Below are 22,945 nucleotides of genomic sequence, written 5' to 3'. Positions count from 1 at the left end.
GGCCTGGAGCGGTGTTTCCTGTCGGGGACCGCCCAGAACCTCGGCTTCGGCGGCGGCACAGCGCTGGAGCGCTTTCGTGGAGCAGGCGATGCCTTGCCTGGGTCGCCGCGCTGGAGCTCCGGTGAGCTGAGACCGCCGGGAACAACATCGCGGAGCTGCGGGTTTGTGGAGCGACCAGCTGCGGGTGGCGGCGCTGAACTTAACATCAGGAGCCTGGGATCTCTAGATGAGATCGCCAGTTGTGGAGCTTCAACCGGCGCGGCCTTGTTGGCTTCGGAAGCCGCGGCCTCCAGTGCGGAAGCGGCCGTTCCAGGGTTCCCAAGCCGCTGGAAGGACTCTCCCGACGCCGGAGCAACATCACCCGGCGAGAACGGCCTGGAACATCGGGCCTCCGTAGAGGCAACTGTGGAGGCCTCAATGGGCCCGACTATGGGTGAACTGGGGTTGGGGACTGGACTTTGTGCCTTCCCTCATGGTGGGAGCCATTGTGGGGGGATGTTCTATGTGTTTAAGACTCTCATTGGTGTTATGTCTGTATTTTTTTTGTGTGCTGCAAAATGGCAAAAAGCGTTTCACTTCACTACACCTGGGTGTATGTGAATGTGACTAATAAAATAACTTTGATACCTTTGATCAATATAAATGCTGAATTCTCCAATTATGGATAACTATCCAACAAACTTCTCTTCTCTTTCCTTCCTCCCACACCCTCCCGTTACCTGTACCCAATCTGGATGCACACTCATTTCTCACGCATCCTGCCTCTCCCTCCACTCATATTCCTTCCTCTTGCCTCGCAACTCGCACCTTTTCTCTCCTTATCTTACACCCTACGATCTCCAGCGTGTTCCACCTCCATAATGCAGAAGCCACAAGAGAATCAAACATCTATCTGAGCAGGACCAAACTGAAGTATGCCCCCACTCCAACCTATCTCGGAGTGACCCTTGACAGGACCCTATCATTCAAGGAACATCTCAAAAGAACAGCAGCTAAGGTGAATTCCAGAAACAATCTCCTTAGTAAGCTTGCTGGCTCAAAGTGGGGGGCAGCAGCCCCCACACTGCACGTTTCAGCACTAGCCCTTGCATTTTCTTCAGCCGAATATTGTGCCCCTGTTTGGTCCAGGTCATCCCACACACGCCATGTGGACACTCAATTGAACTCAACAATGAGGATCATCACAGGAACAATCCGCTCAACACCACTCCCCTGGCTCCCTGTCCTATCCAACATAGCCCCTCTACACATCCGGCGAGTAGTCCTCACTCAAAGGATGCTCCAAAAGACCAAAAACTCCCCTCACCTGCCAATTCACATGGACATCTTCAACCCACCCACTGCTCGACTTCCATCTAGATGACCAATTTGGAAGAACCCACCACCAGCTGATTTCACCATCCAATCAGCTTGGAAAAAGGAATGGGAGTCCAAGGACGTCCCAAATAAACATCTGGTGTCAGACCCCACCCTACCGGTCCCTGGCACCAACCTCCCAAGGAAGCAGTGGACGACGTTGAATAGATTCAGGACTGGACATGGCCCCTGCTTGGCCAGCCTTCACAAATGGGGCAGCAGTCCAACCCCACGGTGTGCTTGTGGAGAGCAGCAAACAATGCAACACATCATTGAAGCATGCCCTCAACAAAGACTCAAAGGAGGACTTGTCACCCTTCATACAGCAAATCAAGAGGCAACTGCTTGGCTAAAGGACTTTGCATTCGCTAAATAAAATAAACACCCTTTTGTCTCCTTTTCATATCTGGCCTTTATCCACCCAGCTCCTAATCAAAATTCTCCCTCGCCTGTATCCACCTATGATTTACCTGGCTTAGTCCCACTCCCACTCCACTAGCTTTCTCTCCCCTCCCCCCACCTCCCTTATTAAAACCGATAAGAAGAGCCCGACCCAAAACGCCTATCCATGTTTTGCCGAAATGCTGCCTGACCCGCTAAGTTACTCCAGCACTTTGTGTTTTTTTCTTTGGAAAAAATGCTAGTCCGGCACCACCAAACTCCTGAGTGTGCTGGAGTAATTTGAAATAATGATCGAGAGAAAATACTTGGTTATTGATTAGCCTTTCCATTTATGTCTCACAGCACTTACTCAAGACTGGTTTTGATGTGGTTAAACGTTGGGTGAACGAAGCTCAAGAGGCAGCTTCCAGTGACAATATTATGGTGCAGGTAAATTAACTATCTGTACAATGGTAAACAATGAAGCAATGTTTCCACAGTGGCTTGCCAGGTATCTGTACCTTCCTGTATTCCACTGAATTCTGTGTTGAATCCTTCATCTCTGCTGAGATTTCTTCATTTGGTAGTAGTATATTAAAGCAAAGAGGTTAGCGTAGTATTCTAAATTACTAGTTAGTCCTCACCAAAAGTTGTGTTTAGTTCTCGGCACCACAGTTGGAGAGGGCAAAGGAGATTTACAATCATATCATAATGTATTTGGGTAGGGATGTAAGGGCTGGGTAGAGCATGTGATCCCAGAGCTTCTTCTAGCATTTAGTAAGATCGTGGCTAATTTGGCTTTGCCCTTGGCTCCACTTTCCACATAGGCTATATTGTATATTTAAAGTACAAACTAACCCAAGATGATTCATGGCTCCTGTCGTCAAGTTAAATGTGACACAGGTGGTGGGGAATTTGTAGGATGGTTTGGTCTAAGAGGTGGTGCTTATTGAGGATCTTGAAAAAGAAACAAGGAAAATAATTGATGTTCAGTGTGTGATTTCCAGACCATGGAGCCAAATAGAGAAACCTATATGAATGATGTCAAGCAGAATGTTTTTGGTCATGTTCTTTTGGGGGCATTAATCAAATTTATGAATGCTCCTAAAGATAAACACAAAATGCTGAAGTAACTCAGCCGGACAGGCAGCATCTCTGGAGAGAAGTAATGGATGTCGTTTCGGGTCGAGACCCTTCATAAGATGAAGAGTCTGATGAAGGATCTTGACCCAAAACGTCACCCATTCCTTCTCACCAAGGATGCTGACTATCCCGCAAAGTTACTCCAGCATTTTGTGGCAACCAGCATCTGCAGTTCCTTCCTACACATTATGAATGCTTCCAACTGGTTATGATATTGCGATTGAATGGCATCGTCAGAAATGCTATTTGTCTTTTTGGTGATTATATTGTATTTCAATCAATCAATCAATCTTTGTTGTATTTGCCTATTTAAAGAAAATGTGTGATATCTTTTGTGAAATCCCATGGATGAGATGCACAGTACAAGTGTGCTAGTTCTTCCTTTCTTTCAGTACCATGCTCTGGGTCTGCTGTACCACATCCGTAAAAATGACCGGCTCGCAGTTAGCAAGATGGTGACCAAGTTCTCGCGCCAAGGCCTGAAATCCCCTTTTGCCTACTGTATGATGATTCGTGTTGCTACCAAACTGCTGGAGGAAGATGAAAGCAGGTGAGCTCTCAATGGGGTTGCCTTCATTACAATTTTACCAAGTCTCCCACTCTTATGGCTAACATTTGTTACGAGGGATTGTATCTCTGATAGGTGTGGATAGTAAGAAATATATGCCTTCCACCTACCATACTCTTTAGGTTCAAATCCAACTCCCATCTTGTGAGGAAAAGTTTATTTTGATACTGGACACAACAATCTTGTGTGATAATTGATGAGAATACACAAGACGCTGATTGGGAGATTTTAAATGTTAAGTGAATTGGGTTATGGGGTGAGTGGAGGAAGGTGGCATTGAGGTAAAAGAACAGATGTGATCTTATTGAATTAATTGAGTGGCTTGCTCCTCCTGCTGTTTATCTTCATGTCTATTAAAAACAGGGCTTTAGACTAATTTCAGGACATAAGAGCTCACAGCCCTGGAGTAGACATGTAACATAACTGGGCTGTTGTAGCGTTTTGTTGCAATTGAACCTACAACCGCCCCTCTTCATCTCACACGGTCAATATAAGTTTCTATTTTAGATACAAAATGCTGGAGTAACTCAGCAGGACAGGCAGCATCTTTGGAGAGCAGGAATGGGTGAAATTTTGGGTCGACGCCCTTCTTCAGACACGGGTTGAGAGATTTTTGAGTCTGAAGCAGGGTATTGACTCGAAACGTTACCCATTCCTCTCCAGAGGTGCTGCCTGTCCCGCTGAGTTACTCCAGCATTTTGTGTCTATCTTTGGTGTAAACCAGCATCTGCTTCCTACAAAACTTTCTATTTTCTTGTGTTTATCCAATTATGTTGTAAATATATCTATGCTATTTTTTTCTCTACTACTATGTGCGGTAGAAGTCCCTCATTCTCAACACTCCTTGTGGAACTAATACAGTGCTCAATGCACTACCATTCAGTGGTAAATTGGCAGGTTCTTTCTGAAAGATAGCTTGAACGTGTAGGGGAAAAAAACTAATACTTGTGGAGTGGCTCTCACTTGCAAATCTAGCATTTATTGCCCATCTCTTGTTGTTCTTGAGAAATAGGTGGAGGATTATCTTTGAAACGCTGGGATGTGTGTGTACATTAGCTGAATCTCTTTTGAAATATACACTGAGAAAATATAGAGAGAAGTTTGCTCTGCAATATCCATGTTTACCTCAGGCAGGGCAAAGTGTTGCTTAACACCAGTGGAAAGTGAAAAGTACCCTTGTTCCTTGCAAATATTTTGTATTCCTTGTGATTGTAAAATGCACTAAATAGTCCAGTAGAGCAGTATGATAATTTGTATCCCCTGTTGGGTGGGGATGATAGATTTTGGAAGTGGTCGCATATAAAAATAGAAATCAGTCTCCCCTTTCAGTCTGTTTCACCATTCACATGGCGTTGTACCATCTTCGTGCATTTGACTTGGCTCTGTGTCCTGGGCAAAAACTCACTCGTAATATGGTTGATTATGGTGAGAGAATGTTTCTAACTTACATTACCTTTGGTACGGGTCCCTGCTTTGCTCGTGAATGGACTGAGTCAGTTATTTAAGGCTGCACACCTTTTCTGAGTCATCTGCCGACTACACGTCCCAAAAAGAACAACATCTGCACTGTATCTATTCAGTAAGTGGCACAGCAGTAGATTTGCTGCGAGATTATGGCACCAGAGACCTGGGTTTAATCTTGCCTACGGGCGCAGTTTGTACGGAGTTTGTACATTTTCCCTGTGACTGCGTGGGTTTGCTCCTACGCTCCAAAGGCGTACAGATTTGTAGTTTAATTGGCTTTTTAGTAAAATTGTAAATTGTCCCTAATGTTTAGGATAGTGCTCGTGTACGGGATGATCGCTACTCGGTGGCCGAAGGGCCTGTTTCCGCTTTGGGTCTCTAAAGTGTAAAGTAAAGTTTAGAGTAAGTAGTTAAGCCCATGGATAAGATGGACCTTGGGTTTGATGTCCGCTGTTAAATTGTCCCCTTGATCACAGTGCTTCAGTAAAAAGTCAGCTGTTCAACTAGTTCCAGTGAACCTGACTATGGAACCATGCTGCAGTTAAATAGTGTGCACTGACTGTCGAGGTTCACACATGCTGGGTTTAGAAAGGCACAAGAGGGGGCTGGCAGCTGTGAAACCATATGTCACCAAAGTGTTAGCGTCTTTGGGGAGGTGGGGAAGAAAATTAACAAAAATAAATTTGTGTGGCGAAATTGTGGTTTTTGTGGGCAGGAGATTGACACAAATTGAGCAAGATTATGTTGGGCAAGATTCTTGTCTAACACATGAATTACAGCTTCAGATTGCCGTGTAGTAACTACATTACTTCATGACATGACCACAGCTCCAAAGGGAATAATAGGATATCGTCCAAAATTTATTGCTCTCAATTTCTCATCCAACCTGTTATCCAAGATCCCTTAGGATGCACAGCAAGTGTTCTCCGCAATCTGTTTTCCCCTCATTATTCAGTGTTTTATCTTTTGAAAACAGACTTAATCATTTATAAAGATACCTGCCAGAGAAGACTAGCTGTGAAACAGGGTTGCAACTTTCCAATGTATGGAGTGACCGAGGGGCATAAAAACAAGCTCTAATGTTATTAGAGCTCAGTTATCGCACTGAAAGATCATGGTCATCCCCTTCCCCAACACCCCTTTGTTTTACTGAAGAAGGGTTTCGGCCCGAAACGTTGCCTATTTCCTTCGCTCCATAGATGCTGCTGCACCCGCTGAGTTTCTTCAGCTTTTTTGTGTACCTTCGATTTTCCAGCATCTGCAGTTCCTTCTTAAACCCATTTGTTTTAAATCTTCTACATGTCGGTATTTACCCCAGTTTTTAAAAATACACCTGCTAAGTGGGAGCCGTAGAGGTTTTGATCTCTGGACCTTGCTCAGATAGTTGATTTTGGCTGTTATCACAAAGTAGTGTCTACAGTCAAGGTACAGTGTAGTGGAAGGAACATCAAACGTTAAGGAAGCAGTGAGAGAATCTAATGATATTAATAAAGAGATAGCATTTTTTTTTAAAGGCGTGGAATTCTGGGGTAACTAAGTGGGTCAAGCAGCATTTCCAGAAAACATCGATAGGTGACATTTGGTCTTTCATTTTCATTTTTGTGTTTTTCTTTATTCAAAGCATCACCTATCGATGATTGTCTGAGATGCTGCCAGACCCGCTGAGTTACTCCAGCATGTTGTTCTTTGGTAAACCAGCTCCTGCAGTTTTTTGTTATTACATTTTTTATAGTATTCTTTTTGAAAGTTGACCGTTCGAGGAAGAACTAATGAATGAGCATAGATATTATGCCAGACAGAAGTGAAATTTATTTAGTGTTTCAGATTTTGCATTAAATTCAGCAGCGACATACAAACTGGAAAGAACATGATATTTCATTTATTGTTAGTGGCATAAATTTGTTCTATTGGCCAAGGAGGTTTACCATTGCCACAAGAGAAAAGATTTGCAGCCATTCATCCACCTGCCTCTGTCTCCCAACTCCACCCCACCACTCTCCCTACCCCACATGGCTGCATCTGCCCATCATCCCGCGCCCAAAATCCACCAATAACTAACTGATGTCTGTCTCACCACTCCCACTCTTTAAATTTTAGTATCTTCTCATTCCATTCTCAGTCCTGGTGTAGTGTTTCGACCCAGATTGACAAACCCTTCTCCCCCTTCACCCCCACAGATGCTGTTTGACCCGCTGATTGTTTGCAACTCCAGATTCCAGTATTTGCTGTCTTCATTGTTAATATCCTGGAATGTGTATAGCTTAAACCTAGTCCTTTACAGTATGAGAAGGTTTATAGTAGCATATGCTACCCATTATTATTTTGCTCAGGAAAGGTTAATAATATGGATGTTTCGCAGAGGCTTAAGATAGACACAGTGTTGGAGTAACTCAGCGGGTCAGTCAGCATCTCAGGAGAAAAAGGATGGGTTCACAGAGACTTCTTGTGTTGGAAGATGGAAGCATTTGGAGAAAATTGGTAGTGTAGTATATTCATCAGTTACAATACTGCACCCGAATAACAAATATACGGAAGCAATTTTGAAAAGAACTGGTGTCAAAAGTATGGTATACCTTGACTCGGAAAAAACATCACTGACATTTAAGTGGGTAGCGAATGAATGAGAGTAAAAGAGACTGTAAATGCCATTTCAAAAGTAAAGTACAGGAGATCGTAAAAGACCGAGTCGAAAGTGCAGACAATGTGCGCCGCGGCATTTATTTATCGAAAGGTAAAAATTGTTACAAATCCTTAAGATGTCCCAGTGACACAGGCTTCATTAACGTTCAACGCAGCATTGCATTTAGTGCATCCGTGAGGAAGCAGAGTTTGGGCACTGCAATGGCGCTGCAAGTCTTGCTGCAGCTGCCGCTGACGCTTTTTCTTTCATTTTAACCTTCTTTAAATCCTCAGTCTTAGTTGGTACTTCATTTTATTTGTGCTGTGCAGAGGAGACCTTTTCAGTCCTGGAATCCAGACATAGCGTGTAGAAGGCTTGACTTGTGACCGACAGGTTTGCAAGAACCACAGGGAGGTAATAGGTTGTTTTGTTGTTCTCTCAGCCGTGACAGCCCTTTGTTTGACTTCATTGAGAACTGCATGAGGAACAAGCATGAGATGGTGGTCTATGAAGCAGCCTCTGCCATTGTCAATCTGCCAAACTGTACGGCCAAAGAACTGGCACCTGCTGTCTCTGGTAAGTGTATGAAAGCAAAGAAAGTGGTTTGAATAAATAATGTGCAGAAGGGTGAATCACTTCAAAAACTTTCTCTTTGCTTGCTCAGGTTGAAATGTTCTTATTTTTAATTAATGAACAACAATCCAGAGGCTGAGGCTAATGATTCAGAGACAGGAGGACAAATCCCAATATGACAGCAGAGTATGTTTAATTTAGTCGATTAAATAATCTGGATTAAATATAGTATCAATAATGGTGACCAGGGCAGTTATTGTAATAAACCCTGTGGTTCTTTAATGGCCTGTTGGGAAGAAAATCTGCAAGTTCACCCTTTCTGGTTTATAAATGATTCCAGATCCATAGCATCTTAACTGCTTCAAATAAATTCACAAGGCACATGGTTCAATGGTAATTAGGTGTTGTCAGTGAATACTGGCCTTGTCTATGAAAGTATAATGAAAACGGAAAGAGAGTTTAAGGTCAGATCTCACCGGCAGGAGAGACACACACCCCACTACCCCACCACGCTGAGTTCTTTAAATATACACTTTCTTTATGAATCATTAGGAACAGAAATATTGACCAGGTTAATGACCAGGAGTTAAGTATAATGGCTCATCTTGGGTGTCAGCTGATATGATGGAGATGTAGGATTGTTATGGATTCACAGGGAACTGCAGATGTTGGAATCTTGAGCAAAACTCAGTGCTGGAGTACCTCAGCGGTTCAGGCAGCTCTTAGACTTTAGATATACATAACGGAAGCAGGCCCCTCAGCTCACCGTCTTTGTGGCGACCAGCCTTCACCCCATACACTGACACTATCCTGCACATTGGGGACAATTTAGAATTTTACCGAAGCCAATTAACCTACAAACCTGTATGTCTTTGGAGTGTGGGAGGAAACCTGAGCACCCGGAGAAAACCCACACAGTCACAGGGAGCAAGTGCAAACTCCATACAGACAGCACCAATGTCAAGATCAAATCCGGGTCTGTGGCGCTGTAAAGCCCTTGTCCCACTTTCCCGAGTTACTCACGAATTCTCCCGAGTTGTCCCCTTGATTCAAACTCGGAGATGCCAGCTGTAGGTACTCGGGGCTGTTTTTTTTACTCGTGGACATTTTTCAACATGCTGAAAAAACGTCCGACTTACCTGATGCCCTGAGTACCTACGGCTGGCATAACGAGCCGCTAGGAAATATCTACGGACTAGCTATGGACATTCTCCGAGTTTGAATCAAGGGGAAAACACGGGAGAATTTGTGAGTAACTCGGGAAAGTGGGACAGGGGCTTAAGGCAGTAGCTCGACCGTTACGCCACTGTGCCTCCCTCTGGAGGGCAAGGATAGGCAACATTTCAGGTTGGGGCTCTTCGGACTGTAATGGGGGTCTGGAAAAGGGAGGTGGGGTGGGACAAATGCTGGCAAGTAATAAAGTTATAAAAACATAGAAATTAGGTGCAGGAGTAGGCCATTCAGCCCTTCGAGTCTGCACCGCCATTCAATATGATCATGGCCGATCATCCAGTAGATGGATGCAGGCGAGGCCCGGATGGGTGGAGTAGGTGACAACGGCTAGTGACGAAATGGAGGCAAGTAAGGAGAGGAGAGGTGCGAAATGCAAAGCAAGAGAGAGATATACAGATAGAAAGGCACAAAAAACTGGAATAACTCACCAGGACAGGCAGTATCTCTGGAGAGAAGGAATGGTGACATTTCAGGTCGAGGCCCTTCAGACTGAAAGTCACAGGAAAGGGTAACTGGAGATATAGAAGATGATGTAGTGAGATAAAGAACAATGAATGAAAGATATGCAAAAAAGTACTGATGGTAAAGAAACACGCCATTGTTTGGTGTTTGTTGGGTAAAAATGAGAAGCTGTTGCGACTTGGGTGGGGAGGGATAGAGAGAGAGAGAGAGAGAGAGAGAGAGAGAGAGGGGGGGGGGGGGGAATGCCGGGGTTACTTGAAGTGAGAAAAATCAATATTCATACCACTGGGTTGGAAGCAGCCAAGCAAAATATGAGATGCTGTTCCTCCAATTTGCGTTTTGCCTCACTCTGACAATGGACTAAACCAAGGACAGAATGGTCAGTGTGGGATTGGGAAGGAGAATTAAAGTGTTTAGGAGATCTTCGGTTTAAACCAGCATCTGCAGTTCCTTCCTACATAGATAGAAGGTGAGGCAGGAGCAAGGGGGAATAAAATGGATTAGAGGGAGTTGGGGATGGGAGATGAGTATGAGGGATGGGAAAGAGCAGGATGACTGAGGGGGGAGAGTGGGAAAATGAGTGCGTAACTGGGTTGAAGGGGGGCACAAGAAAGGGGGGGATTGGGTAAAGTTGGAGAATTCAATGCTGCTCTTTCTTCCTGTAGTGCTGCAGTTGTTCTGCAGTTCACCAAAGGCGGCCCTGCGATACGCAGCAGTCAGGACACTCAACAAGGTAAGAGATTTCAAGGCTGATGCCAGAGATTTGCATTTTTTTTCAGTAAAACTTTATGCCTTGGAGATGATACTGGGGATTGGACACTACAATTGTGGGGCACAGGCAACATAACAGTAGATTTCAGGTATAGAATTTGATAAATGATTAATTCTTCTCTGGAATCAGTGGTGTTTTTAAACTTGACACAGACAGCATATTTGGTTTATATACTTGGTGCATTTTCTGTACTGATTGTCAGAGCACTGAATGGTTTCCCACAGAGAATAATTGAAGCAGAAACTATTGCATCTTTTATGAGAAGACTAGATAAACATTTGATGATGCAGGAAGAGAGCGTGGCCGTGAGATTAGTTCTGGATTGCTGTTACAATGAAGCACAATGTGGTGACTGGCCTCCTGCATCGTAACCTTTTGTGAGTGCTTACTTCATCGCAATGCAGAATACTGAATGGCGTAAAATTATATTCTGAAACCCGAGGCTCAACACATCCTCTTCAAATAAAGAACTTTTATTTAAGGAGCATTTTTGGTTTGCAAACTTATGAAACTCCAAAGCATTCTGCACCAGTGAATTTTTGAAGCATAAACGGGCACAGTGCTGGAGTAACTCAGCAGGTCATGCAGCATCCTGGAGAACATGGGTAGGTGACGTATCAGGTTGAGACCCTTCTTTAGACTTTGTGTCGAGACCCTTTTACAGTCTGAAGAAGGTCTCGACCTGAAACGTCATTTGTCCATGTTCTCCAGGGATGCTGCCTGACCTGCTGTTACTCCAACACTTTGTGCCCTTTTATGTATTAACCTGCATCGGCAGTTCTTTGTTCCTAATTTTTGAAGCATGGTCACTGTACGAACGTTGAAGATACAACCAGTTTGCGCATAGCAAGCTGCCACTAATAAAATTCAAGGGGACCATGGGTGTGGGAGGAGCAGTCATGGGAATAGCAGTTCTTTGTTCCACTGTTCATTGAGGTGAAGGCTGGCCTGGATATCATTCAATCGCCTTGTCCTATATTCCACAATAGTTTTGGTTATTGAAAACTTGTTAGTTCCCGATTTTAAATTAGCATTTAAAATGCACTCATTTGCACTCCTCATTAACATAGTAGATAAAATATTAAATACGAATTGGCTCGTTAATGCTAACAACTGCAAGTATCAGGAGACAATGCCTCTTTCCTTCCTCTGTACCAAATTCTGCACTCTTAAGTTCTCAACTTTGTTTCAGAAGCACTCCTTTTGAGACTATTCGTTAAGAAACTCAGTAGATTGGGCAATCAATCTCGGGAGTCTAGAAGAATGGGAAGTATTTCATTCCAACGTATCACGTATTCAGAGAATTTGACGGGTAGATCCCAAAGATCCCTCTGAATGGAAATCGTCCGCACTAGCAACTTGAATTACCAAAAAGGACAAGGGAAACGGGAGCAATGAAGCATCATCGCCATCATCTTCCCCTCCAAAGTTATGTACTAACCTGACTTAGAAAAGTAGCAGGAATTGTTGCAGAGACTGCAAACAGAATAAATGTTAGAATAGCATGGAACTGCAGATGCTGGCTTATACCAAAGATAGACACAAAATGCCGGAGTAACTCAGTGGGTCAGGCGGCATCTGAACAAGGGTCGAGAACCAAAACGTCATCTGTCCATTTCCTCCAGAGATGTTGCTACGTGTTGAGTTACTCCAGCATTTTTGTTATAAATATTGGCTTTGCCAGTGGGATTCACATCCCAGAAATGAGTATTAAAGGATAGAGGTTTGGCACTATAGAACAAAGATGGGGAGGTGTTTTTAGAAACATAGAAATTAGGTGCAGGAGTAGGCCATTCGGCCCTTCGAGCCTGCACCGCTATTCAATATGATCATGGCTGATCATCCAACTCAGTATCCCGTACCTGCCTTCTCTCCATACCCCCTGATCCCCTTAGCCACAAGGGCCACATCTAACTCCCTCTTAAATATAGCCAATGAACTGGCCTCAACTACCCTCTGTGGCAGAGAGTTCCAGAGATTCACCACTTTTATTTGGAATGGTGTGAGTTTAGGATTTTTCCCCACCCCTCATCCATGGATGCTCAGATATTGGGATTATACAAGAATGGGGGAGATTTTAGGTGTAAAATGGAATCTCGAGATATGAGGACAAAGGAGAAACATGAAGCGAATATACCAAATTGGGATAATGTGGAACTAGAATGAACTAGTGATTGATAGTCAGTGTGGACTCAGTGGGCCTATTTCCATGCTGTGTCTTTCAATTAATCAATACAAGTTCAGTCACGATGTTGAATGGTGGAATGATTTCCTATGACTGTAGCTTACTTCTGCTCCCTAGTTATCTGGAATATTTCCTGCCGATTTTTGTTCTGTCAGAGAGGAGTGTTTGCGATGCTGCACTGTCAGTAAAGGAATGATTTTTAACACGTCAGGAATGATTTTTAACACGTCCATGCCTCTTATTTCCAGGTGGCAATGAAGCATCCCTCGGCTGTGACAGCATGCAATTTGGACCTGGAAAACCTGGTGACAGACTCGAACCGCAGCATTGCCACCCTTGCCATCACCACGTTGCTGAAGACCGGGAGTGAGAGCAGCATTGACCGTCTCATGAAGCAGATCTCCTCCTTCATGTCTGAAATTTCAGATGAGTTTAAGGTAAGCAAGCACATTTCTCCCTTTTGTGACAGAATGGCGCTTTTTCCCCTATTGCTTCCGGAAAGGGGTTTCCGAACTGAAATATCACCTATCCATTCCCTCCACAAATGTTGCCTGACCGGCTGAGATACTCCAGCACTTTGTGTTTTGATCTAGTACCCAGCATCTGCAGTTCATCGTGGCTTCATAGTTTCTGTTTCAATAAAATTCAGTCCGCACACCGATTCATTTGGCCCAGTTGGGAATGTCGAAGATTATCCACCACATTAAGAGCAAAGCAGATTGTGGGGTGACCTGATGGAAGCATATAGGGAATAGATGGATCAAAGGGTCAAAATCTTTACCATGGTAGGATTGTCAAAAACAAATGGTTGTAGATTTAAGGTAGAAACAAAAGTTTCAAAGGGGATTTGAAGGGAGATTTATTTTTACACAGGGAGTGGCTGATATCTGGAGACAGCAGCCTGAGGAAGTGGTGGAATCTGATCCATTGTTATATTTTAAGAAGCATTGAAGCAGACACTTATGGTGGTCATAAAAGGAAATCGTCTTACTGCGGGTTAATAGGGTTGGTTTAGATGGCCTTAAATGTCCGTTTAGATAGAATGAGCTGAAGGGTCTACTTCCGCGCTGTATCTTAAGGGCCTATTTCCGTGCTGTATCTCTGATTATATAAGCCACCCCACAACTAGTCCTGGTGACATAACCTTTTTCGTCCTTTCTCTGTTATTTTACCAGAATGTATTGTAATTGATGACTTTGTTCAAGAACACTGACCTGCATCCTTTTAAAAGAAAGTACACATTTAAAATGTTATTAAAAAGTCAAAGAAGTATTATAGCACAAAGGAGGCCATTCAGCCTTGTAGTCTATTCCATTTCCAGCAGAGTAGTTATAGTGTCTTGTTTTCCTGTTATTTCCTCTTTACTCTTCAAATTAATATCCTCCCCCCCCCCCCCCCCCCCCCCCCCCCCCCCTAGAGTGTACAATTATCATATGAAAGGACTAAAGCAATTGTGTACGTGGTGGAGTTATCAGCTCAGTTGCAGGAGAGGAGCTTGAACTTTCTGACCAGGGCGAGACCACAGGGTTAACATTGAGCCACACTAGACCTTGTTCATTACATTGCCCGTTGCAATAACAGGCATGATGGCACAGGAGGAGGGTTGATCTCTGGCCTTACTGTGGGATGTGCCTTATCTTCTACGCTCACCCCCATGTACGTGTACATCATACAAGGATAAAGTCTGGAGGCAGACAATGTTGAATTATAAATAGAGGTTAGCAACTCACAGTGTCAGCTCTGCTTCTTCCCCACAGATCAGTCAACTTGCTGAACGAACATTCAACATTTTCTATTTTTATTTCACTTTTCTTGCATTGTAGTATTAGTGCTAAATACTTTAGATCTGATTGAAATGAAGTAGTGATTAGAAGGAGTCGTTGCTCAGCTGGTGTCTGATGTTGTCCCGTTGCTTGTGTAGGTGGTGGTGGTGCAGGCCATCAGTGCCCTGTGTCAGAAGTACCCGAGGAAGCACTCCGTGATGATGAATTTCTTGTTCACCATGCTGCGAGAAGAGGTACGTTAATGTGGAAAATAACCCACTTCACAATGAAGCAGTATTGTTTTAAATTATTACTTTTTTTTTAATTGACTTTGAAGAGCAGGAGTCAAAATTACATTGTGAGATGAGTTTGTACCTATTAGTTTTAGAGATAATGCGTGGAAACAGGCCCACCGACTCCACACCGATCATTCATACACTAGTTCTCTCCTACACACTAGGGACAATTCACAGAAGCCAATTAACCTACAGACCTGCTCGTCTTTGGAATGTGGGATGAAAACGTGGCACCAGGAGAAAACCCATGCGGTCACAGGGGGAGCGTACAAACTCCGTACAGACAGCACCTGTAGTCGGGATCGATCCCAAGGTCTCTGGCATAGTAAGGCAGCAACTCTACCACTATGTCACCCCCTCCACTATTTTTCCACGTAAGACGCAGTCTAACCACCTCCCTGGGCATTACCAAGATCTTGCTCATTAATATCACGAGATCACAGATGACCAGAAGAAGGGTCCCGACCCAAAGTGTCGCCTGTCCATTTCCTCCAAAGATGCTGCCTCACCTGCTGAGTTTCTCCAGAACTCTGTTCACTCGAGAGTCTGCTGTTGTGTCAACCAAATGATTTACTGTCAGCCACATGGTTTCCATGGTTACTAGAGCAGTTCAGAGGGCTTTGTATCCTGTAGTGAATGTTACCTCCCAACTCGCAAACCTTTTCTATCAAATACAAGGCATAAATGAGGGGATGATGAATGCTTTTTATTAGCCTGATAGAGCTGGTGCCTTGCAGCACCAGAGACCCGAGTTTGATTCTGACCTTGGGTTCTGTCTGTGTGGAGTTTGCAAATTCTCCCTGTGACCGCATGGGTTTTTGCCGGGTTCTCTGGCTTCCTCCCAGAGACATACAGTTTTGTAAGTTAATTAGCCTCTGTAAATTTCCCCTAATGTGTGGGGAGTGGATGAGAAAGTGGGATAACATAGAACTAGTGTGAATGGGTGATCAATGGTTGGCGAGAACTCGATGGGCCGAAGGGCCTGTTTCCATATTGTATCCCTAAACTCTAAAGCCCTGAACATACCATGGACTTGATGCCCTCCACGGTCATGCAGGCCACCTGAGATTTAATTTTGTACCATAAACATTCTCTCTCTCCATAGCTGGTACTTTATTGCTGCAGTCAGCAAAATGCAGTGCAGCATTGTGCCACAGATTCCTCTTCATCTTCCAAACCCAACAACCTCTGCTGCCAGGTCAAGGGCAGCAGGTGCATCATTATGCCACTACCTGCAAGTCCCCTTCCATGTCGCACACCACTGTGACTTGGAAATAAATCATTGCTGCTCTATTATTGCTGAGCTAGAGTCCAGGGGGAGGCCCAGCACTGATGAAGCAGCATTGTGCAAGCACCTTCACCATAAGGAGTGCCGCCTTCCAAGGTGACTCGCTGTCACCTTCTCAAAGGCAATTAAGGATGTTGATCTTGCCAGAAGCACTCACGTCCTGAAGGTGAATTTATTTTTTTTAAAAGAACTACTTTGATAACCACCTAGATAAGGGCTGAACTAAATTGAGTTATTGCAGAATCTTAGCAAATATGCACCAGGGAAGAACAATGTTTGGTTCGTTGTATGAGCACTGTTTTAAAAAAAGAGCTACCCAATTCGTGTCACAGCACAGATTTGTAGCCTTATTAATCGTATGTTTTCAAGTAGTCATTCAGCTATTGTTTAAATATGATGAGGGTTTTCCCCTGCATCACCTGCCTAGACCCTATCAAGCTCTGGAAGAAAAATACTGTTTTATCCCATTTCAGTTCTTCCACCAATTATTTTAGATCTATCCCCTCAGATGTTGTCCCCTCTTCTAAGAGAATTAGGTCCTTCCTTTTTATTTATTTAGGCCCCTCCATTATATACATTTTAATTGTCACCCCTCAGCTTCTTGTCTTCCAAAGAAGACAGCTTTAGCTTATCAAATATTTTCTTATAGCTACAATCTCCTCCTGTGCACCTTTTTGCAGCAGTCACATATTTCCTCAAAAATAGTGATCAGAAATGCATGCCCTACCTAAGCTGTGTGCTAACTGATACTGTGTACAGTTCTCACTTCAGTAGGTCAGGCAGCATCTATGGAGAGGGAATCAGGGTTGAGGTTTGAGATGGTTGACCCTTCATCAGAACTGGAAAAGTAAACGTTTACATTTTTCCGAAGAAATGTCTCGACTGTGCAACCAAAGAGAATTGTGCCTGGGAATATTTCAGTAATTTTATTACGCACCTTTTGAGGCGTTGGGAGTCCTTGCAGCTTGCATGATATAGAACTGGGCAGAATATACTCCAGTTGCGCTTGGAGCATAGTTTTATAGATATGTGTTATAGCTTTCTTGGGAGACATCTTTCATCAGCATTCAATTTATCGTCAATGTAATGCAGAAGAATGCACGGCTGCTATTTATGTAAGATGGTTCCAGGCATATCTATGACTTTGTTCCTGGTGATTTCCTGACCTTAGCCTATCTGTCACAAGGCTGTGTGTGAGGCTTTGCCGAGAGTGGAAAAACTCTCAGGGAAATGCATGAAACTGGAAGGCATATTCGTAGGATCTTGCATCCTGTGCCTTGAGTAAAACAGTGTTGGCAGAATGCTGCTGATACATTGCTGTTCTGGCTGGTTCTCATAGAACTCAAGAGAGAAACAGTTGTAACAAGTTAATAAGACCTTTAGGGTGAAAGTTGCCCAATCTAATAGTTAGCACAGCTTTGTTCGTAATATGTGAAATTCTTCTCTACTATTTTAGAAGGGACTTTAGATCATTTAAATTAGTGACCGAGGAACTGAATGTACCTCATGGTGAAGCTGAATATTTGTAAAGTAAGAATTTATAAATGGGCTCAGGATCGCTCTCCATTCGAAGAGGCAACACTGGCATGATGGGCCAAATCCCATTTTTTATATAATTATTTGATTGTAATATCCCATTGTTCCTCACTGGGTTTCTTTTAAATAAATAGCATAACGTAGAGCTTGAAAACCAGACAAGCAATATTATCCTGTGCCATCAATGGTACAGCATTCCTGTTTATTTTGTATCTTGTACACAAAACAATTTAGTACTCCTGTAGTAGTCTTACAAAATCTAAATCCATCTCTCTGTGCAATTTCTCCCAGCTTAGCTCGATTAAGTAAATCAACTGGGGATTTGACTTGATGTGGAAATGTTCGCAAAGCCCTTTTGACACATGAGCAATGGGAATCATAGACTGACTTCTGACTTCTGTTTTCTCCTCCATTTCTCCCAGGGTGGCTTTGACTACAAGCGTGCCATTGTGGAATGCATCATCTGTATCATCGAGGATAACCCAGAGAGCAAAGAGACCGGCCTGGCTCACCTCTGTGAATTCATCGAGGACTGCGAGTTTACCGTCCTGGCCACTCGCATCCTTCACCTGCTCGGGAGAGAAGGGGCCAGGACTCCCAATCCCTCCAAGTACATTCGGTTCATCTATAACCGGGTTATTCTGGAGAATGAAGAGGTGCGGGCAGGTGAGTCCCTCTTTGTGTTGACTCCAATCGCTATTGTGTGCATCAATGTTTTGTTGCAGAGTGTTCGGTCAGGTGAATATTAAGCAGCAAAGAGAATGGGGAATGAAACAAGGATGGGGTTAGCAGTTGAGAAGCCAAGTTAGTGTTTAAAGAATGAGAAAATTAATCAGGCCAAGTGCTCTGGGAAGGAAATTACTTTTCTGCCTTTAGCTGTTTTTAACTTTATATGTCAGACTTTATTTAAACTCTATTTCAACTGTATAAATACTTTTATACCTGCTGTTAATTATCAAAATCAATTTACTCTGCACCTTGTGTTTTATTAAGACCAGATTTCAAGTTTGGTCTCTAACTCTGGCACATCGTAACTATGAGTGTAAAGTCGTTTGTCTCCACATCTCTACAGTAATTCATGCTAGGATGTGTGAAGTATTGCTTTCATGATAACGCTGTGTAGGAAATTTCAGGCCATTGACTTACAGTGAAGGAATGGCAGTGCAGGTCAAAACCATAATTGACATTTTGAAAGGGAGACCCCGGGGTGGTGTTCTCGTGTTCATGATGCTTTGGTTCTGACTCCGTAGTTGACTAATTTGGATCAGGAAGCCAGTCAAACCAAGCTTAACGACTCGCTGCACTGCATCATACCCACGTTGTATCTCACAAATACTATGTACAATTAGCAGGGGAGGTCTGAGCAGCGAGCTACCCTGGCCTTCGATCTTTTTACAATGCAGAGCCGCAGCAGGAGGAGTTATTGCTTTAGTTTAGTTTAGATATACAGTGTGGAATCAGGCCCCTCAGCTCACGCCGGCCGGCCAGCAATCACCCCCATACACTAGTTCTACCCTGCACACTCGGGATTATTTACAGAAGACCATTAACCTACAAACCTGTACATCTTTCTAGTGTGGGAGGAAACCTGGATAAAACACCCACGGTCACAGGGAGAACGCACAAACTCCGTACAGGTAGCACCCATAGTCTGGATCGAACCTAGGTCTCTGTCGCTGCGAGGCAGCAGCTCTATCTCTGCACCACTGTGCCAACCGTTTTTGAAAAGAAGCTGAAGCTAGAGAATCTTGTTCCTATTGCATTCTTGGAACCTTGTCCAAGCAGTTAATATTAAAAACCATAATCTTTTGTTTCTTTCCAAATTCTTGTAGCTGCTGTGAGTGCGTTGGCGAAATTTGGAGCCCAGAATGATGACATGTTCCCCAGTGTGAGCGTGTTACTAAAGAGGTATGATTTACAATGGAAATAACTCTCCCGGTATAATGTTACTTGTTCAGTGTAGCACTGGTGCTGTAGAGATTGAGCACAATATTCAGGTAATCCTCTCATTTTAATGTTAACTATTCTTTTTTTTAAAAAAAGCTTCGGAGGAGATGTCATTTGTGAAACTGAGTGACCCATTCTAGGCTATATTGAGCATATTGGCCTATCCCAGTGTAATCTTTCCCCTCTGAACAAATCTATGGCTGTAAGGGGCAGATATAACTTTCTTGTGCAATTTGCTATTCCCTAAGGACACAATGGAACATTTGTAATGCATTCAGAAATACAACGTCAGCTTTGCAGTTATTTAAGCTGATGAAAGTGTTTCTCTTTAACTGTGACTCGGTTAGCATATTCCCTCAATGCTCTCCTGTTCTTCAAATGTTTGCAATGTAGCTGACTGTTCAGAATAAAATCTGTGGATCTCAGCTGGTTGTAAATAGAGAGGTGTGTGTTTTGAGGTGCGTGGTGGGGGGGGGGGGGGGGGGGAGGTGCAGGAAAAACCATGAGAGATTGTTCTTCACAATATCTCAGTCAGAGAGAGAAGAGTTTAGCAGTAGGGAAGGGAAAATAGTCAATCAGCACTCTAGTGCCCTGCTTATATGCACTATCTTCAGTAGCAAGCATGTGACTGAGATGAGGGTTGGATCTACTTTTCTAAGAGTAGATCTCTGCAGTTTTATGTAATCTTCATCAACCAAAGAACATCCAAAGTGTTTCACAGCCTGTAAAGTACTTTATTCACCCAATTATCTCCTTTTAAAATGAGTCAGGGCTGTCAAACTGCACTGGGCAGGAATTGAAATGTGTGAAATAAATAAAATGTGGAGACCTGGAGAATGAGTTTCTTCATGAAAAGTACTTTGGGGTTTTTAGAATTTACTTAAACAATCCAAAGAACATCCTCAAAAATATAGCTGCACCTCAGCACTGCGCAGGTGGATTAACCTAGATTTTGTGCTTGTCATAAGAACGGGAACATGCTGCCCACTAAGAGGGGGGCAAAGTGGTGTAGAAGTAGAGTTGCAGCCTTACAGCACCAGAGACCCAGCCTCGATCCTGATTGTAGAAACTCTGCACATCTGTGGTCGGGATTAAACACGAGTCTCTGGCAGTGTGAGGCGGTGGCTCTATTGCTGTGACACTGTGCCGCTCTTTAAACCGAGCGCCGAGAGAAAACCCACGCGGCCACAGTGAGAGCGTACAAATTCAATACGGACAGGATTTGTAGTCAGGATTGAACCTGGTTCTCTGGCGCTGTAATGCAGCAGCTCTACCGCTGTGCCTAAGAGTCTCAGCGGAGGGATATGAAGGGAGAGAGCAGATTATCGGAACAAATTTATTGATTGGTGGTAATTGATATGATACAGTAAGTTGGTGAATGGGAGAGATCAATATTATGGGTCTGGAGCTATTGGCAGGAAAATGTTCCATCTGGAGCAATACCCCATAGTCTGAAATCTTTCCCAATGTATTTGTTACACTCTTTTTTCGGAGAAGGCAAATAGCAACTTGGCAACTGGACTCACTATGAATGTCTGCCTCTGATGTTAGTAAGAATCAATGTTGGGCCATTAGACTGATTATATAAAATCATTGTTGCCAGTGTTATCTTCCTGAATATATTCATATTTGTTTTGTGTTTAAAAAATGTTTTCTCTGAAAAGTTTTTTTGAAACGAGTAAAGATTTGAGCACTCGTGCAGTACAGAGGGAGTGCTGTATTGTCAGAATGCTGCCATTTGAAACAATTAATCTTTAGAGGATTCACAATCAAGTGATTAACTTTTAATATTTCATCCAAATAACATCGCCCTCAACAATATAGTTCCATCTCCACACTAAAATAGCAGAGTAACCTACATTTTACCAGGGTAGGTTAAGGGCCCAAAAATATGATTTTAAACAATCGTCACTGTTCTCCCTTATTGGTATCGTGATGATGATGGTGTGTCATGACCACTTAAAGCAGTTGCTTCAGAGGCAACACAAGAGTTTAGTTCAGAGATTTAGTGTGGAAACGGGCCCTTCGGCCCACCGAGTCCATGCCATACACTAGTTCTATGTTATGTCACTTTCGCATCTTACACACTAGAGGCAATTTACAGAGGTCAATTAACCTGCTGTGGAGCAGTACAGACAATGTCCCACCTACTGGAGTGTGACGACGCCCCCCCCAGTGCAGCCCCCAGGACCTGGCTGAACCGACCAGACCAGCTGTGACCTGCGCCAGATACTGGCAGAACGACATCTGAGATTGCAATGGACTCGAAGAAGAAAGAATTAACCTACAAACCTGCATATCTTTGTGATATGGAGGAAACTGGAGCACCCGGAGAAAACCCACGCAGTCACAGGGTGAATGGACAACACCTCAGGTCAGGATCAAATCGGCGTCGCTGGCGCTGTGAGGCAGCTATTCTGCCAGCTGTGCCACTGCCACCCTAAGGACTTAGAATATTTTTTTTTACGTAGTTAAGGACTGAGACCATCAGATTTTGTTACTGTCGAATAGGTACATAAGGAAACAAACAGGAGAGCCTTGGCTTAACATTCTGTCTATAAAATAATACCTCCAAACGAGCAGCATTTCCACAACAGTGCACTGAAGTGATGTGATTGATTACTAGCTCCAGTTCAAAGAATGGTGCCCAAATCTTTTTTGATGGATAGATAGATTTGGCAAACTCTTTTTATGTTATCATTTTTTAAAAGGGAGCAATAGAGTTATTTCTGCTGCAAAGGCCATCATATGTCCCTCGACCAATTCTTTTGTGGAAATAACTCTAATTGTTTGGCTGTATGTCTCTTTGCTGCTTTCTCTTTCCTATACCCAATTTAGTTGCAGCCTTTTCTATGTTACATCAGTGACCAGCTTCCAGCGTATTTAATTGGCTGCAGAGCACTTTGGGATATCCTGAGAGCAGAAAAGCTGCTGTTTAAAATGCAAGCAGCCTTTACTCGAGTTCATTGAGACCTGCCATATTTGGTCTCCTGATTATTGGTTGCCATGCCGACAGCAGTGGAACAGTTCCATCAAATTTATTGGAGGGAACAACCTCCCATCAGCCCGGGAGTTATGTAACTCTGGGGAAAACACCGAGGCAGCTACATGAGCTGCATACTCGGAACCTATAGTACTGTCCTACACTCCCTCAAATGCTGTGAATAGACGTTGCAAATAATGCTTTTATGTGAAGCGTGACAATCATTTTAGTCTGTAGGCTTAAATATTTTTTTTTGGATTAGAAATTCATTGTTATATTTTTATACTGTGGGGAATTTGTCAATGTACCAGATTTCACTACATTTCAAAGTAATTCATTGGATGTAAAGTGCTTTGGGATGTCCGTTTGTTCTTG

General features: G+C 43.4%; 1 protein-coding gene across 1 annotated transcript in view; it reads left to right on the top strand.

Annotated features, from left to right (window-relative positions):
* LOC129704690 (coatomer subunit gamma-1) overlaps positions 1-22,945 on the top strand; it is a 68,024-nt gene that overhangs the window by 27,341 nt on the left and 17,738 nt on the right. Inside the window, exons 8-15 of the mRNA XM_055647984.1 lie at positions 2,101-2,187; positions 3,273-3,430; positions 7,975-8,108; positions 10,466-10,533; positions 13,006-13,194; positions 14,679-14,774; positions 18,063-18,306; positions 19,473-19,548. Coding sequence (XP_055503959.1) covers positions 2,101-2,187; positions 3,273-3,430; positions 7,975-8,108; positions 10,466-10,533; positions 13,006-13,194; positions 14,679-14,774; positions 18,063-18,306; positions 19,473-19,548 — 1,052 coding nt within the window. The remainder of the gene's footprint in view (positions 1-2,100; positions 2,188-3,272; positions 3,431-7,974; positions 8,109-10,465; positions 10,534-13,005; positions 13,195-14,678; positions 14,775-18,062; positions 18,307-19,472; positions 19,549-22,945) is intronic.

Source organism: Leucoraja erinacea, chromosome 16 (genome assembly GCF_028641065.1).
Source record: "Leucoraja erinacea ecotype New England chromosome 16, Leri_hhj_1, whole genome shotgun sequence".
Taxonomy (NCBI): domain Eukaryota; kingdom Metazoa; phylum Chordata; class Chondrichthyes; order Rajiformes; family Rajidae; genus Leucoraja; species Leucoraja erinaceus.
This window is presented reverse-complemented; position numbering and strand designations above follow the sequence as displayed.